At 42.6% G+C, this 18,634-nt stretch overlaps 1 protein-coding gene across 6 annotated transcripts in view; it reads left to right on the forward strand.

Moving 5' to 3' along the window:
- Positions 1-1,365: 1,365 nt before the first annotated feature.
- ZRSR2 (zinc finger CCCH-type, RNA binding motif and serine/arginine rich 2) overlaps positions 1,366-18,634 on the forward strand; it is a 37,426-nt gene continuing 20,157 nt past the window's right edge. For 2 of the 6 annotated variants that reach the window (XM_063702992.1, XM_055376644.2), the window contains exons 1-5: positions 1,451-2,081; positions 2,479-2,558; positions 11,516-11,597; positions 15,341-15,449; positions 15,764-15,850. In XM_063702992.1, the coding sequence (XP_063559062.1) occupies positions 2,041-2,081; positions 2,479-2,558; positions 11,516-11,597; positions 15,341-15,449; positions 15,764-15,850 (399 nt within the window). In that variant the 5' untranslated portion in view covers positions 1,451-2,040. Of the gene's footprint in view, positions 2,082-2,478; positions 2,559-11,515; positions 11,598-15,340; positions 15,450-15,763; positions 15,851-18,634 lie in introns of all 6 variants that reach the window. The other 4 variants (XM_055376645.2, XM_055376643.2, XM_063702990.1 and 1 more) reach the window with 4 other exon arrangements.

Raw genomic sequence — 18,634 nt, forward strand, 5'->3', positions numbered from 1 at the left:
ACATTAAGGAATTTACTCAAGATCACAGCCAACCGATGCACTGAGCTGGACAAGGTCAACTTGGGGGTGAAGGGCATATGTGTTGCTCCAAGTGTGTCAGTATAAGAGAGATTTGGGTGAGGTTTTATGCAGAGTTTGGGCTTCAGTTGAGTAATTCTAAGGAGGGATTAGGGGAAGGAAGGCAGTTTAGTAATTGAGTATCTCAGAAACTTTAAATTGGAAGAGAACGGAACAAAGGTAGGCCAAGGAAGCTATTCAATCACTCAAAAGATAGAGGTTGTTAGTCATTTTACAGCTGTAATGCATCCTTGTGAGGAACATTTTTTGCTTGGCCTTGTCCCTGGCCTTGTATGTGTACATTACAGTCTGATTATTAGTTGGGATGATTTTTAGTTTCTCAATCCCTACTCTCATTGATTGCCCCAGTTTAATTCCTTAACACCTCTCACCTAGATTATTGTGATACTCTAGTTTTATCTTTTAAATCCTTTATATTGCAAAGCAGAGTGATTTACCTAAAACACAAACACAACCACAATAAGCCTCTATTTAAAAAGCTTTCAACGGTTCACTGTCGTCTCTACAGAATGTAAACAGAGCGTCTTAACATGGCACACCAGGCCCTCCTCCTTAACCTAGCCCTCCCAGCCCATCACTACAACTGTATTCCTTGATATTCTCGAATTGCACTTTATTTTGTTTTGTTTTTTTGAGGCGGAGCCTTGCTCTGTTGCCCAGGCTGGAGGGCAGTGGTGCCATCTCGGCTCACTGCGGCCGCCACCTCCTGGGTTCAAGCAGTTCTCCTGTTTCAGCCTCCAGAGTAGCTGGGACTACAGGCATGTGCCACCACACCCGCCTAATTTTGTATTTTTAGTAGAGATGGGGTTTCACCATGTTGGCCAGGCTGACGAACTCCTGACCTCAGGGGATCCACCCGCCTAGGCCTCCCAAAGTGCTGGGATTACAGGCGTGAGCCGCTGCACCCAGCCTCGAACTGCACTTTAAATTGGATAGCTGGGCGGGCGTGGTGGCTCGCGCCTGTATTCCCAGCTACTCGGGAGGCTGAGGTGGAAGGATTGCTTGACCCCAGGAGGTCGAAGCTGCAGCGAGTCGTGATTGCGCCACTGCACTCCAGCCTGGGTGAAAGACAAGACCCTGTCTCTAATATATAAGAAATGAATAAATAAATAAATTCGATTGCCAAAATTCTTGCTGTTCCCAGCATATTCCACTTTCACCTTTCAGCGCCTTTGCTTATGCTGATCTGACTGTAACTGCATTCCCACCCTTCTCCGTCTGGGTAAAGGGCATCTTCTTTCCAAACTCAACTCAGCATCAGAAAGCTGTCCCTGATACTGCAGTTGAGTCGCATGTGATACTGAAAAAAAAAGAAAAAAGGAAAAAAAAGAGAGCTTTCCCTGAATCCCTTGGTGGACTATGTTAGGTAAACTTCATCTTTGCCTGCATCATATTATGTATTGGTTCTTCTCTGCCCCCTCGATTGTAAACTCCTCAGGGGCAGAGGTAACAGCTTTGCAGCCCTGGGAGTTAGGTTTGCTTAAGGGACCAGAACAGGTGTGACTGGCAGGGAGCGAAGTCTGGAGCTTTATCTGAGGCGCTGATAGGTGGATCGGCGGAAGGACGCGGAACCTGGACAGGTCGGAAATAAAGCCGGGCGAGCAGCTCTGTGCGGGACGTGACTTCATGAGTGGACGCTGAGAAAAGCGGCAGAGTACGACTTTAACCTCCTAGCCACAACACGTCCTGCTAGGGCGAGGAGGGAGACAGTGATACAGCACTGGGCAAGTGCTGAAGCGACAATTACTTCTAGGGCGGGGTAAAAGCCCCAGAGTATTTTTGCTGGAAGGAGATATTTGAGCAGGGTTCTGGAAGACGAGCCGCCGAAGGGTACCTCCGGCTTTCCGTTTCAAGTCCCACGCTGGTGGAGGCTCCTCGGTACCCGCGCCTGCGCGTGCCCGTCTCGGCTCTTAGGCCCGCCCTTTCCTGCCAGACCTGGAGGGGCGGGGCGGTGCCGGCAAGATGGCTGCGCCCGAGAAGATGACGTTTCCAGAGAAACCAAGGTAAGCTCCGTACGGGGAGATGAGCAGGCGAGCGGGCCGATCGTGGGCATGGAGGATGTGGTGGCAGGAAGAAAAGAGAAGCTGGGCCAAGCTAAGTGAGCCACCGCGGCAGCTCCATTCCTTCCTGGTGCGCGCCCTGGTGCCCTCCCCGGACTTGCACGGGCGGCTGTGGCTCAGGCAAGCGAGGAGAGGATCAGGTTGGCGGATGGAGAAGAACTGTCTGGGAGTGGGAGGATGAGGCGATGATAGATGGCTGTTCTGTAATTAAAATACAGGAAGCAAGGTTTCTCTCCTCAGCACCCGAACTATTTCCTTTCATTGGGCACAGAGGAGCGGGGAGCTCGGGCAGCGCTGCATTGTAGCCGCTGATCGTCGTGTATATGTCTTAATCTTCCAGCCACAAAAAGTACAGGGCCGCCCTGAAGAAGGAGAAACGAAAGAAACGTCGGCAGGAACTTGCTCGACTGAGAGACTCAGGTAATGGACTCTTTATCCTGTTTTCTGTGTTGTGAAATTGCTCTGTCCACTCCAGCCCTAACTTGAAGCCCCAGTGTCAGAAGGAAGTCAAATATTGTGTCGGAGGAAAAATAGCTGTGACTTCTGCCCCCAAGTAGTTATTTAGAAACACATGTCAGAAACAATGTTAACATACTAAAGGCAGGAAGAGGAAGTCTTGGTGAATGATCACCCACTGATTATGTGTAACTTATAAAGTATCTAATATTACAGTTGCAAGCTTCATGAATTACAGCAGCTAGCACAGTCCTTGCACACATAGTATTCGGTGAATATTTTTCTTCGTAAAACCAGCAGGAGTTGAAGGTATTAATTAGACGTTCTGCAAGTTTTTCTCAAACTTGACTAATATGAGACCCTTGGTTTACCCAAATTATTATGTTATTCAAATATATTTCAACATAATACTAGTTATGAAGCTCATTTATTTATTTTTGAGACAGGTCTTGTTCTGTTGCCCAGGAGGGATGTGCATCGGCACAACCACGGCGCACAGCAGCCTCCACCTCCCAGGCTCAAGCAGTCCTCCCACCTCAGCCTCCCAAGTAGCTGGGACTACAGGCATTCACCACCACACCTGGCTAATTTTCTTTTTTCTTTTCTTTTTTTTTGAGACGGAGTCTCGCTCTGTTGCCCAGGCTGGAGTGCAATGGCACGATCTTGGCTCACTGCAGCCTCTGCCTCCTGGGTTCAAGCAGTTCTCCTGCTGCAGCCTCCCGAGTAGCTGGGATTACAGGCGTGCGCAACCACACCCGGCTAATTTTTGTATTTTTAGTAGAGATGGGGTGAAACCCCATCATGTTGGCCAGGCTGGTTTCGAACTTCTGACCTCAGGTGATCCACCCACCTCAGCCTCCCAAAGTGCTGGGATTAAAGGCGTGAGCTACCGCCCCTGGCCCACCTGGCTAATTTTTAAAATTTTTGTAGAGACGGGATTTCACTGTGTTGTCTGGGCTGGTCTCGAACTCCTGGCCTCAAGCAATCCTTCCACCTCGGCCTCCCAAAGTGCTGGGATTATAGGCATGAGCCACCACACCTGGCCTGAAGCCATTGTTTGACTATAAAACAATATATGGGCTGGGCGCGTGGTGGCTCGTGCCTGAAATCCCAGCACTTTGGAAAGCCGAGGCAGATGGATCACCTGAGGTCAGGGGTTCGAGACCAGCCTGGCCAACATGATGAAATCCTGCCTCTACTAAAAATACAAGATTAGCTGGGCTTGGTGGCAGGTGCCTGTAATCCCAGCTACTCAGGAGGCTGAGGCAAGAGGATCAGTTGAACCTGGGAGGCAGAGGTTGCAGTGAGCCAAGATCCTGCCACTGCACTTCAGTTTGGGCAACAGAGTGAGATTCTGTCTCAAAAAACAAACAAACAAATAAAAATACATTTATAAATTATAAAACTAAATGAAATTACACATTCGGTAAAATTTAAATCTACATCAGGTAATGCTAGGGATGATGTGAAACTAATGCTCCTCACAATATGTATATGGCACTGATGGGAGTTTGGAATGCCTCTACTAATGTTGCCTTGTAGTTATTTACCACTTTTTCTATGAAATTACTGTAGAACCTTTATTTGTACAGCTGGTCATTTGACCTTCACATGGCAAAACCTAACATTTATGTATTAAATCTACCTGCTTAATGCAATAAAATTAGGACTTAGTTATAAAATTATGTAGTAGTTATAAATCCAGATGGGAGCACTGAAATCACACAGTAGTACTGGCTTATAATGATTGTCATCCGCATTATCCAGAATATGCTCATGAAATTATCCTAGACAATTCTTAAAATCCAGAGACCATGGCCTCAAGTAACTAGGATTCTTGGACCTTGAGAAACATAGCCATAGAGGTTTTATTTACCATTGGTGTTCCTGAGTAATTATTTTATTGTCAGTACTGGGATATTTAGAATGGAAGGAGCAGTGTGTTTAACTGCAACCTGTGTTAGCATTTCTGTCTTATTAGTTGAAAACTCATCCACTAGAGGCAGAACAAAGCATCAGGGATAAAAGGAAAAATAGGATAGGTTGGAGTTATTGAGGCCCTTATTGTACTTCGTCTCTCCCCCCTTGAAATTTTCAGCTACTTTATTCATTTAATCTGTTTTATTCTAAATATTATATATTCTAAATTTGTTTTAACTTCTTCCTCTTTTTCTTTTCCTGCACTAAATCCTATAACAGCTGGTATTTGTATTGTTTTGATTTTTTTCTTCCTTTTTACTTAGCAAAATGTGTTCAGAATGAGCCTCTGTGGAGAGTCAGGCGAGTCATGTCCCATGGTAGTTTAGCCCATTTTAATGGACTAAATCCAGGTCACTGGTCTGTCAAGATTATGTAACTAATGGCATATCCAAGACTAAGCACCTGTCTCTGCACTTCTGCTCCTACTTTTGCCCACTCCAACTCACAATTCTTTGCCTAGTGGTACTTCATGAATACTGTAGACTATGGAACACTCCTGGTTTTTTTTTTTGAGACAGAGTCTCACTTTCTCGCCCAGGCTGGAGTGCAATGGCACGATCTTGGCTCACTGTAACCTCTGCCTTCCAGGTTCAAGTGATTCTTCTGCCTCAGCCTCCTGAGTAGCTGGGATTACAGGTACCCACTGTCATGCCCGGCTAATTCTTGTACTTTTGTAGAGATGGGGTTTCACCATGTTGGCCAGGCTGGTCTCAAACTCCTGATCTCAGGTGATCTGCCCACCTTGGCCTCCCAAAGTGCTGGGATTACAGGCGTGAGCCACTGCGCCCGGCCAGGAACACTGCTGTTTATTGTAGCACACGTTAGATGGGTAAACATTACCCAGAAGGCTAGAATGTTTGAGTGTTACTGTGAGAGTGCCTTGGCAAATGATTGGAGTGCCTTGGCAAATGATTTCTGGAATAGTGAGCTCCTAATTACAGATAGCTTCTTTGGCATCCAGTTCTACTTGAGATAACTGGAAACAAGCTACCTCGTCAGAAATTAAGATATTAAAAGGAAGTTGCAAAACTATAGCATGATTCTGTGTGTACAGTTACATGTACAGGTTGAGTATCCCTTATCTGAAATGCTTGCATTGTATTTACCAGTTCAGCATCCCAAATCCAAAAATCCAAAATTCGAAATGCTCCAATGAGCATTTCCTTTGAGCATTGTTGTCACTCAAAATATTTCTGATTTTTGGATTTGGGGTGCTCAACCTGTATAATACCATTGGATATACATTTGATCCTTGAACAATGTGGGAGTTAGGGACTCTGACCGCCCCCCGCCCCTCCCCACAGTGGAAAATTTGCATATAACTTTTCACTCCCTCAAAACTTACTATTAAGTGCCTGCTGTTGACTCTAAGCCTTACCAATAACATAAACAGTTGATTGACACATACTTTGTATGTTATATGTATTATATACCATATTCTTATAATAAAGTAAGCTAGAGAAAAGAATGTTACTAAGAAAATCCTGAGGAGGAGAAAATATATTTGCCCTTCATTAAATGGAAGTGGTTCATCATAAAGGTCTTCATTCTCCTTGTCTTAATGTTGAGTAGGCCGAGGAGGAAGAGCATGATTTGGTCTTGCTGTCTTGGGTGGCAGAGGTGGAAGAGGTGGAGGAGGTGGAAGGGAAGGCAAGAGGGTAGACGGCACTTGGTGTAACTTTGCAGAAATACATTATAATTTCTGTCTGACATTTTTGCTTTTTCATTTCTCTAAAAATGTTTCTATACAGTACCAATTCTTCCACCACTTGCTTTAGTTTAAATGCATTAGTTTTCAGTATAGAAGGGTCCATAAAAGAAGTCAAAAGCAGTCTTGAATAATTGACCCTTCTGCCAGATTGTCTAGTGTCAATTTGTTTTCTGGCACTGCTTCACCTAAGTTTTCTTCCTCATCACCTTGCACTGGTTTGGAAGGACTCATCCCCATCAAGTTGGCTTTTGTTAACTACTCTGGTGTGTCTGTTAGCTCTTGAATTTCTTCAAGATATCTTGAGACCCTTCACCCCGACCCCCCTGCACTTCCCCCCCCCCCATATTTACAATCTCTTTCACGATTTCCTTGATTGGCTCTGTCTTAAGTCCTATGATGCCATGCACAATATCTGGACACAGTTTTTTCTCCAGCAGGACTTTGTTTTGGGCTTGATGATTTTCATGGCTTTTTCTATAACAACAATAGCATCTTCAATGGTATAATCTTTACACACTTTCTTGATACTCTCTGTATTAGGGTTCTCTTCCATAGCATTGACAATCCTTTCCATAGAGTACCACGTGTAATGAGCTTTAGAGGTTCTTACGACCCCCTGGTCTAGAGGCTGAATTAGAAACATTGTGTTTGGGGGCAAGTAGACCACTTTGACACCTTCAATGTTGAACTCATGGGGTTCTGGGTGGCCAGGGGCATTGTCCAATATTAAAAGAATTTTAAAAGCCAGTTCCTTATTGGCAAGGTACTTCCTGACTTCAGGGACAAAGCATCAGTGGAACCAATTCAGAAAAAAGGATTTCCATTGTCCGGGCCTTCTAGTTGTACAACCAAAAGACAGGCAGCTGGTGCTGATCTTTTCCCTTCACGGATTGGGGGTGGGGGTTAGCAGCTTTATAGATAAGGGCAGTTCTGATCATAAACCCCACTACGTTTTCATGAAACAGTAGAGTTAGCCTGTCTCTTTTTGTTTTCAATCCTGCTGCTTGCTTGTCTTCCTACTAAATGTCCTTTGTGGTGTTTTTCTAGAATAGGATACTTTCATCTGCATTAAAAACCTGTTCAGGCCAGGCGCGGTGGCTCACGCCTGGAGCCCTAGCACTTTGGGAGGCCAAGGCGGGTGGATCACGAGGTCGGGACTTCGAGGGCAGCCTGGCCAACATGGTGAAACCCTGTCTCTGCTAAAAATACAAAAAGTAGCTGGGCGTCCTATTCGCGCAGATATCCTTTCTCCTCAATGATTTTCTTTTTGTTTTTGTTTTTTTTTTGAGATGGAGTCTTGCTCTGTCGCCCAGGCTGGAGTGCAGTAGCATGAACTCGGCTCACTGCAACCTCCGCCTTCCCGGGTTCAAGCAATTCTCCTGCCTCAGCCTCCAGAGTAGTTGGGATTACAGACACGCACCACCGCGCCCGGCCATCATGATTTTTCTCTGCTTCTTGAGAGCACTTCCAGCATTGCTAGTCGCACTTTGTGTGAGTCTCATGATGTTATTCAAGGTTTACCATTTTGTAGTAAACACAGTGAAAAATACGCCAGAGATCACTTCTTACTGCCATACACAATGTACTGAAGAGATGAACTGCTCATGCAGAGATGAGTAGTGTCACAAGGTGTTTTACGTGAATACTCATAGTATTTGAGCTCACTGCAATAGCAACAGGAGGTGGCTATGAAATTATTACAGTAGTGCAGTGTGTACTACAGTTAATTTTTTTCTTCCTTCTGTACCTCATTGGATGCGTTTTTTTCCTTGTACTACAGTTAATTTTATGCAGTTATGATTTGATACTGCATATTTATGTTTGTTTACATTTTTCTCAACTGTGAATGTGCCATATATGGTCTATAAATATAAGTTTTGATAAATTTTAACTTTAAAAAAAGTTGTCAATGATTATGTTGTAGCACAACTTTTATAGTAATATTCAAGGAAAAATGTTTGAGACCGAACTTCTCTGTCTTACAATGAAATGAAGTCAGAGATCATTTTGTTTCAAATCCTTTTTTTTTTTTTTTTTTTTGAGACAGAGTCTCGCTCTGTCGCCCAGGCTAGGGTGCAGTGGTGCAATTTCGGCTCACTGCAACCTCTGCTTCCCAGGTTCCAGCAATTCTCCTGCCTCAGCTTCCTGAGTAGCTGGGATTACAGGCGTGCACCACCACGCCTGGCTAATTTTTTTATTTTTAGTAGAGATGGGGTTTCGCCATGTTGGCCAGGCTGGTCTCGAACTCCTGACCTCAAGTAATCCGTCCACCTCGGCCTCCGAAAGTGCTAGGATTACAGGCATGAGCCACCACTCCCTGGCCGTTTCAAATGCTTTAAGCAAGGAAACAATAAAACACTTAACTTATATTGTAACGGTATGTGTATATGTGCTGCTCAAGCCAGCACAATATTGCTTAACAGTATCTGCATTAACTTTTTTTTTTTTTTTTTGAGACGGTGTTTTGCTCTTGTTTCCCAGGCTGGAGTGCAGTGGCGCGATCTTGACTCACTGCAACCTCCACCCCCCGGGTTCAAGCAATTCTCCTCCCTCAGCCTCCCGAGTAGCTGGAATTACGGGGGGCTGCCACCATGCCCGGCTAATTTTTGTATTTTTAGTAGAGATGGGGTTCACCATGTTGGCCAGGCTGGTCTCGAACTCCTGACCTCAGGTGATCCGCCCGCCTTGGCCTCCCAAAGTGCTGGAATTCCAGGCATAAGCTACCACGCCCAGCTCTGCATTAACGTTTTATAATAGATTTATATTTATGGTAGCAAATGATAAAATAGACTAGTATGTACATATATTTTATGCATTCATGACATACCTTTTTCTTAATTTTTTTCAGTGTTTCTAGGCCATGCCACTTACCTATTTTTTTTTTCAAATTGTTGCAAATCTCCCCTAAATGTTCCAGTGTGTTTACTGAAAAAAATCTGTATTTAAATAGACCAAGGTGGTTCAAACCTGTGTTGTTCAAGGGTCAGCTGTATTGTATTTATATGTATTGCATATGTCCGATTGTACACGTGGGGAAAATGCTGTACCCAGAACTGTTAGCAATCACTTCTGTGGAGTATATGAGCTTGGTTTCGAGGTGATGGGGAGTTGAGTGAGTCAGTCAACAGGTGTTTGTGAGTGTCAGCTGTGTCTATGCCCTGTCTAATCTATGGCATACCTCTGCAAGTAGTCAGGCCATATCCTCTGTGCCAGGTTCTCTGGCCCTTTAAGTACATTAGATCATTTAATTATCTGAACAATTAGATACTATTTTATATGATTGAGAACTTATTCTACATTTGTTGCCCATTTTAATTCCAGCTGCTGAAATAATAAAGTTTACTTACTTAAGAAAAGTAAATTATTGTAATTATCTAAGACTGGATGAGCCTTCAGTTAGAACTGTACTCAACACATGTGACAGACTCTTTTTTCTTTAAGCCTGACATCTGTAACATTTCTTTAAGATTATTTCAGTCTTCCATTTCTCTTCCACTTTCACTGATTTTTTTCCCAAATTTTGAATGGGAGAGGATGTAAATATCTATTCTATTAAAAGTTATTTTTTCATGTTTTTATTTGGAAAATGTTCTAATCTACAGAAAGTTGAAAAAAAGAGCACAATAAATATCCATGAACCCTTCAGCAAGATTTGCCAGTTGTTAACGTTTGGCCTTTCTTTCTTTCTCTCTATTTAAAGAGATACATACATAGAACATTTTTTCTGAACCTTTTGGATGGCAGTTGCAGATAGCAGCACCTCACCCCTAAATTCTTCAGCTTGCAACTCCTGAGAATAAGGACATTCTCCCACAGAACCACAATACCAAACTTGCACCTGAGTACATGAGCAGTAATTCAATGGTATCATATACAGGCCATATTTAAACTTCCCCAAACCAGGATTGATTGTTTTGAAAAACTCAAGCCAGTTATCTTGTGGAATGCCCTGTATTCTGGATTGTTCTGTCTTCTCATGATTAACTTCAGGTAACAACACTCTTTAGAACAAAGGATTACAGAGCAGATGTTGTAAACTTCTTATTGCATACATCATGAGACCTTTCACGTCAGGTTGTTGCACTCCCGGTGATGCTAACTGTGGTTAAGGTGTTACCCACCCAGGGCCGGACATGGTGGCTCATGCCTGTAATCCCAGCACTTTGGGAGGCCGAGGCAGGCGGATCACGAGGTCAGGAGATTGAGACCATCCTGGCCAACGTGGTGAAACCCCGTCTCCACTAAAAATACAAAAATTAGCTGGGCATGGTGGCGTGTGCCTGTAGTGCCAGCTACTTGGGAAGCTGAGGCAGGAGAATCGCTTGAACCCAGGAGGCGGAGGTTGCAGTGAGCCGAGATCGCGCCACTGCACTCCAGCCTGGCGACAGAGCAAGACTCCCGTCTCAAAAAAAAAAAAAAAAAAAAAAAAAACTGTTACCCACCCAGATCGCTCCATTGGAAAGCATTGCATTTTTTTTTCTTTTCTAATTAGTCCTCATGTCTGGGGCGATACGTTGAGATAGTGTGAATATACTCTTCCTAGCAAGCTTTCATTTGATGTTTTTAACGTCTTTGTCTAAATTTTTACAGTGGGGGTTGCAAAAGTGATGATTTTTCTACTTAAGTTTTTCTCCATTTTTTAGTTACCATTGTTCTGTGAAGATGGATGTTCCCTTCCACACCCCCACCACCTTTTTTTTTTTTTTTTTTTTTTGAGATGGAGTTTCACTCTTGTCGCCCAGGCTGCAGTGCAATGGCATGATCTTGGCCCACTGAAACCTCCACCTCCTGGGTTCAAGTGATTCTCCTGCCTCAGCTTCCTGAGTAGCTGGGATTACAGGTGCCTGCCACCATGCCAAGCTAATTTCCTTTTTAAGTATAATTGTGGAACCATTGATTAAGTTTTAAATGTAATGTGCTATCTGCCACCCCTATTGTCCTTTTTTTTTTTTGCCTTTTTTTATTTTATTTTATTTTATTTTATTTTATTTTTTATTGATCATTCTTGGGTGTTTCTCGCAGAGGGGGATTTGGCAGGGTCATAGGCCTATTGTCCTTTTTGATGCTTGTGTTGTACCAAAGAAGGTTGATCAGAGACCTTTTTGTTAGAAAGTTTAAGAAAAAGATTTTTACCATAATTTTATACATTAAAGATTACATGTATTTTTTTCCTGAATTTTTGACGAAGGATTTGCAGCGCTCAGTTTAATAAAACATTTAAATTCCCTAGGACTCTCACAGAAGGAGGAAGAGGAGGACACTTTTATTGAAGAACAACAACTAGAAGAAGAGAAGCTATTGGAAAGAGAGAGGTCAGTGCTAATTGAAACACTTAAAGTGAATGAAGTTATTTTATTGGAATATTATCAACCTTTACTAACCAGTACCAGTCTTCTGTATAAAATCTTGTACCAAATAGGTCTTATAAAATATCCTGTATAAAGTATTTAAATCTGTAGTTGATGGGCTAAAACTAGATGTTATTTTTTTAAAAAATGGAAGTACTTTTCTTCTGTTTTTGCTAATTTATAATTTTTTTTTCTTTCTTTTTTTTTTTTTAGACGGAGTCTCGCTCTGTTGCCAGGCTGGAGTGCAGTGGCATGATCTCAGCTCACTGCAATCTCCGCCTCCCGGGTTCAAGCGATTCTCCTGCCTCAGCCTTCCGAGTAGCTGGGACAACAGGTGTGCGCCACCACACCCAGCTAATTTTTGTATTTTTAGTAGAGACAGGGTTTCACCATGTTGGCCAGGGTGGTCTTGATCTCTTGTGATCAAGTGATCCGCCTGCCTCAGCCTCCCAAAGTGCTGGGATTATAGGCATGAGCCACTGCGCCTGGCCTGTAATTGTTTTTGAAAACAGAAAAAAACCAAAAAAAATTAACAAATGTAAAAAGGGAAAAGACTTTAATAATTGCAACACACCCAAAGATAGCCACTGTTAAGAAAGAGAAAAAGAAAGTGTAAATGTACTTTACGTGTGTCTTTCTATAATGGCATGATATTTATACATATTTTTCTATAAATTGCTTTCTTGCTAAATATATAGTGCATTTATTTCAGTACTGATGCCGGGATCTAATTCAACCATTTCAGTGGCAATACAGTACCCGCTGTACAGATGTAGCATAATTTATTTGCTATTCATAGTTTATTCATTTATAATTTATAGTTCTCTACTGATGGACTTTCGGGTTATATTGGTTTTTTACTCATATGTAAAAAGTTGCAGTAAGCATCCATGCTTATATATCCTTGGTAATTGTCCAGTTATTTCCTTAAGAAAATGACTAAAAATGAGATTGTTGGAATCAAATCATAAGTCCATGTAAAACGTAGATGGCCAGGTAGAAAGGGCTTCCTGGTTTGCAGTTTGCAGCCCTTCTGGCAGTGAATGTAGGGGCCCATCTCCCCATACCTTCACTCTTACTAGGCATTATCAGTTTATAAAACTATAATGAAAAGTTGTATTTCACTGTTTCAAATGCACATTTCTGAATTAGGTAGAGTATCTTTTTATATGTTTTATTACCTATTTGTAGATTGCTCAAGTCTCATACCTTTCTCTTTTGGGATACATGTTTTTTTAAAATTTGTTTTTGTTTTGTTTTGTTTGAGACGGAGTCTCGTTCTGTCACCAGGCTGGAGTGCAGTGGTGTGATCTCCGCTCACTGCAACCTCCACCTCCCAGGTTCACACGATTCTCCTGCCTCAGCCTCCCGAGTAGCCGGGATTACAGGCGCGCACCGCCACACCCAGTTAATTTTTTTTGTACTTTTAGTAGAGATGGGGTTTCACCATGTTGGCCAGGATGGTCTCGATCTCTTGACCTCATGATCTGCCTGCCTCGGCCTCACAAAGTGCTGAGATTACAGGTGTGAGCCACCGCGCTCAGCCGAAATTTCTTAATGTCTCTAAGCTTCTATTTCCTTGTCTTTAATATGGAGATAAAGTCAATCACAGTATCCACCTCCCAGAATTGTGAAGATTAAATGAGGTGATGGATGTATAGTGTTTAACACAGTGTCAGCAGATGAGAGGTGCTGTGATAGCTCTAGTTCTTATTATTATAGATTTCTGTTATGATGAAGACAATAGATACGGTATGAAATAAGAGAGTAATTTTTTTCCTGTTTATTTGAAATGCTTCTTTTAAATCACATACATGTATCTTTGTGCTCCTTAGATCTTTATTTCTTTATGAGTTGCATACTATTGTTGAAAAGCAAGAAAATTATGTAAAAATACTGTATGACTTTATGTCCTATTTCAAAGCAGATGTATATTCAAGTTATTAAATTTAAAAATTTTTAACATTTTACTTTCTTGTGGTCTTAATTTATATATCATTTGGTTCATTTATATACAATTATATGTTTTTCAAAAGATTTGTAAATCAGAGTTGTACACACTGAAATATCTATATGGTACCCTCACACATGGCATAGGAACACTGATAGATGCAATGTGCCAGCCTCTGCCATGGCTAAAAGATGTGTTCCTGGAATCTGTATTTAGAAATGTAATATATTTTATTTAAAATTGTGGTTAGGTCCCCAGACTAGACATAAAACTTTACTGAACTCCTAATACTGCTGAAGTAATATAGAACAGTTTCTCATATTTCATTTCCCTTTTATAAATTCAGTAGAAGAATGAATTTGAGGTTCTACACACCTAATTGGCAGGTAGACTTTGGAAATCTAACCCCCTCTTTATATTAGAAATTTGTGATATTGGATGTCTGAGACACTTGCCACTTTAAGGTAATACCACTCATTATAATTGGTCATATAAAAAATAGACTAGACACTCACTAATTTATTTTTATTTTTTCATTTTTTGAGACGAAGTCTCGCTCTGTCACCCAGGCTGGAGTGCAGTGGCATGATCTCGGCTCATTGCAAACTCCGCCTCCCAGATTCAAGCGATTCTCCTGCCTCAGCCTCCCAAGCAGCTGGGATTACAGGCGGCTGCCACCACGCCCGGCTAATTTTTGTATTTTTAGTAGAGATGGGGTTCACTATGTTGGCCAGGCTGGTCTCAAATTCCTGACCTCAGGTGATCCGCCCGCCTCAGCCTCCCAAAGTGCTGGATTACAGGTGCGAGCCATTGCGCCCGGCCCTCACTAATTTATTTTTATAACTCCACTTCTTAAAACCTGTAGCTTTATTTTAAAAACACGATCACAATGTACTTTTATTTTCCTTCTTTTGGCTGTTTAGGTGTTTGGAGGCAAACCACAGGAGTCTCTTAACTGTGTGTAGTAGTAGTCCAAAGGTTTATGGCAGAGGATACTGGGTTTTCAGCATGCTGCCATCATGGAATTGCTACTTTTAAGAATAGGGGCTGGGTGCGCAGTGGCTCACACATGTAATCCCAGCACTTTGGGAGGCCGAGGCAGGTGGATCACTTGAGGTCAGGAGTTCGAGACCAGCCTGGCCAACATGATGAAATGCTGTCTGTACTAAAAATACAAAAATTAGCCTTGCGTGGTGGCGGGCACCTGTAATCCCAGCTACTCGGGAGGCTGAGGCAGGAGAATCACTTGAACCCGGGAGGCAGAGGTTGCAGTGAGCCAAGATCACGCCACTGCATTCCAGCCTGGGCAACAGAGCAATACTCTGTCTCAAAATAAATAAATAAATAAAAATAAATGCATAGAATAGGAAGGGAAATGCTTTCTGAATATGAAAAGGTAGATGCTGCTTTGAAACTTGCTACCCATTTTATTGTCACCTAAATGTCACTGTGATCAGTCTAGAGGGAAAGTCATAGTCTCCTTTTTTCTGTAAAGTATGTCACAGCCATATATACCTATGAAATGTAAGAGGGATTTTAAGTTATTACCCATTAGGAAGATAGTTGCTGACACGTGGTGCTTTTCCAAAAGCTCTGCTCTTCTCGTTCTCTTACACCCACTTGACTGCTTTAATAGAAAATAGCTTTCGTGATATTTGAATCAGTCCCCAAATGTGTCATTTTGCTCTCGTGTGTGTGTGTGTATTTGTGGATTAATGCCCATTTCTTTTATCTGATTACATCATTATACTGATAGGCAAAGATTACATGAGGAGTGGTTGCTAAGAGAGCAGAAGGCACAAGAAGAATTCAGAATAAAGAAGGAAAAGGAAGAGGCGGCTAAAAAACGGCAAGAAGAACAAGAGGTATGGTAGGAATCACGTAACTAGTGAACAAACTGATTACTTCACCATAATAACTCTTATGAAGAGTTGCCTATCTTGGGAGGTTGGAGTGAGCTGAGATCACGCCATTGTACTCCAGCCTGGGCAGCAAGAGCAAAACTCCATCTCAAAAAGAAAAAAAAAAAAAGAGTTGCCTATCTTGAACTTAAAAAAAAAAACAAAAAACTGATCTTATTCAGTTTGCCAGTGTTTTAAGTTTTTCATCTATGTGCGCTGTATGTGAAATGTTTTTAAAAAGTGTCTGAAACAAAGTTACTTTTTCCTCCCCTTTAAAGAGAAAGTTAAAGGAACAATGGGAAGAACAGCAGAGGAAAGAGAGAGAAGAGGAGGAGCAGAAACGACAGGAGAAGAAAGAAAAAGAGGTGATTCCTGTCATGGGATGTGCTGTGTGATGAGTTTGAAGAATAAGCAGTAGGCATGTCAGAGTTTGGGTTTTTTTTTTTCTCTTTTTCTTGTCATTTCATTGTTTGTTTAGAAAGAATCATATTTCAGTTTAGACATAACACCAGAGTTCCCTTCTGATGCTCTTCTCCGGGTCCGTGCAGTGGCAGATTCCTTAAAGTTTTCTTCAACTTTACCCTATTTACCCTTTATACTGGGCATTGGCAAATGTTGTAAAGGGCCAGATGGTAAATATTTTAGGCTTTATGGTTTGGTCTCTGTGGCAAACATCCAACTCTGCCAATGTACCCTGAAAGCAGCCATCGATAATATGTAGATGAATGGGTATGACTGTGTTCCAGGAAAGCTTTATTTACAAAACAGGCAGCTAGCCCTTGCTTTATAGCAAGTTATGTTTTTCTGAGGTTCTGCTGTATATGAGTTGACTTCTTTAGAGAATAATACTTTGTTTTGTTTCCACATTTATTTAGGTCATAAGAGAGCTGCTTATGACATGTCAGCAAGAATTAGAGGATTTAAAGAAATCAGGAACTCAAATATTGAGGAACTAGGAAACAGTTTTTGTTATTTGTATTAAATCTTGACTTCCTCTTCCACTTAGGCTATGAAGACAATTGTAGCTAACACACAGTTGCTCATTTAAAAAAAAAAAAATCTGTGAGGCATATGTGTGTATGTATCTTCTCTATCTTCCAGGATTCTTTTTTAAGGATTGATTTGGTATGTTTTGCTGCTATTCCTTGACAGTATATTTATTTCAGAGGTATCACAGCTCATCTTCCCTTGACTGATTCATCAGGATTTGTCTTTTCTGTAATACAGCTAAATTTAAATAGCATAAAATTGGATAATCACCTTATAATTGGGAAAAATGCATGTGTCTTCATTGTAGTCAATATGGGGCAGAAGCAGCCTCCACGATCTTTGTTTTTTGTATCTTAGGCCATCAGTTAATTTCAGTGCAGAGTTTAAACACCTTTATTTGAGCGCTTCTTTCCAGATGAGGCAAGATCATGCTAGGTTTTTAGGGGGCAGAAAAATTGTTTGGAACTTGTCATTTTTTTATAGAGAGGAATTAATTCCCATTTTAACAGTAGAGTGTTCCTCAACTGAGGTCTTTCAGGAATTCAGTAACAGCTAAGGCCTCTTTTGAATGCTTTTGTTTCAGAGGAAATCTGTGAGACTTTAAGGAGAAATGAGGGAAATGAAATAGATTCTAAGCTTATGAAAAAGAATCAGCAGTATGTGTTCCTGCTGTATGCTAGACACTTTGCTAGCGGACAGAGACAGAGCAGTGAAAGACACAGTCTTTGCTCTCATTGAGCTAGTTTTTTATATGTGAGTGTGAGATGATAAGCAAAACAGATCATTCAAAATGTGATCATATTAAGTGCTATAAAGAAATAAAACAGGCCAGGCGTGGTGGCTCACGCCTGTAATCCCAGCACTTTGGGAGGCTGAGGCGAGAGGATCACAACGTCAGGAGTTCGAGGCCAGCCTGGTCAACATGGTGAAACCCCGTCTGTACTAAAAATACAAAAAATTAGCCAGGCGTGGTTATGCGCACCTGTAGTCCCAGCTACTCAGGAGGCTGAGGCAGAAGAATCACTTGAACCCGGGAGGCAGAGGTTTCAGTGAGCCAAGCTTGAGCCACTGCACTCCAACCTGGGCAACAGAACTAGACTTCGTCTCAAAAAAAAAAAAAGAAAGCAGAGTGATGTGATAGAGTAATGAGAATAGAGTTGTGCTTCTATAGATTGCCTGCTCAAGGAAATTTCTGAGGAGGTGATGTTTGAGCTGACACCTGAGTGGAGAGATCTCAGCGAGAAGAAGCCTGAAGCTTGAAGGCTGAAAAAAGGTCAGGGAACCTGAAATCTAGAGTCCAAAGGAGAGAAGGGCAGTGGAGGAGGTTGCTGAGGGAGAGGGGGCAGTGGAGGAGGTTGCTGAGGGAGAGGGGGCAGTGGAGGAGGTTGCTGAGGGAGAGGGGGCAGTGGAGGAGGTTGCTGAGGGAGAGGGGGCAGTGGAGGAGGTTGCTGAGGGAGAGGGGGCAGTGGAGGAGGTTGCTGAGGGAGAGAGAGGGGGCAGTGGAGGAGGTTGCTGAGGGAGAGGGGGCAGTGGAGGAGGTTGCTGAGGGAGAGGGGGCAGTGGAGGAGGTTGCTGAGGGAGAGGGGGCAGTGGAGGAGGTTGCTGAGGGAGAGGGGGCAGTGGAGGAGGTTGCTGAGGGAGAGGGGGCAGTGGAGGAGGTTGCTGAGGGAGAGGGGGCAGTGGAGGAGGTTGCTGAGGGAGACGGGGCAGTGGAGGAGGTTGCTGAGGGAGAGGGGGCAGTGGAGGAGGTTGCTGAGGGAGAGGGGGCAGTGGAGGGTAAGCAGAGTCAGATCATGTAGGGCTTCCTGGATTTGAAGGAGGAGTTTGGATTTTATGTTTCCTATAATGGGAAGCCATTGAAGGGGTTTAAGCAGGGAATGACTCTGTCTCATTTATATCTGTACCTTTTAACAGATCATTCTTTTTAAAAAAAAATTTTTTTGAGATGGAGTCTCATGCTGTCGCCCAGGCTGGAGTGCAGTGGCATGATCTCTGCTTACTGCAACCTCTGCCTCCCAGGTTCAAGCAATTCATATGCCTCAGCCCCCCGAGTAGCTGGGATTACAGGTGCCTGCTACCATGCCCAGCTAATTTTTGTATTTTTAGTAGAGACAGGGTTTCACCATGTTGGCCAGGCTGGTCTCGAGCTCCTGACCTCC

The sequence above is a fragment of the Gorilla gorilla genome, chromosome X (assembly GCF_029281585.2).
Source record: "Gorilla gorilla gorilla isolate KB3781 chromosome X, NHGRI_mGorGor1-v2.1_pri, whole genome shotgun sequence".
In the NCBI taxonomy this organism is placed as follows: Eukaryota; Metazoa; Chordata; class Mammalia; order Primates; family Hominidae; genus Gorilla; species Gorilla gorilla.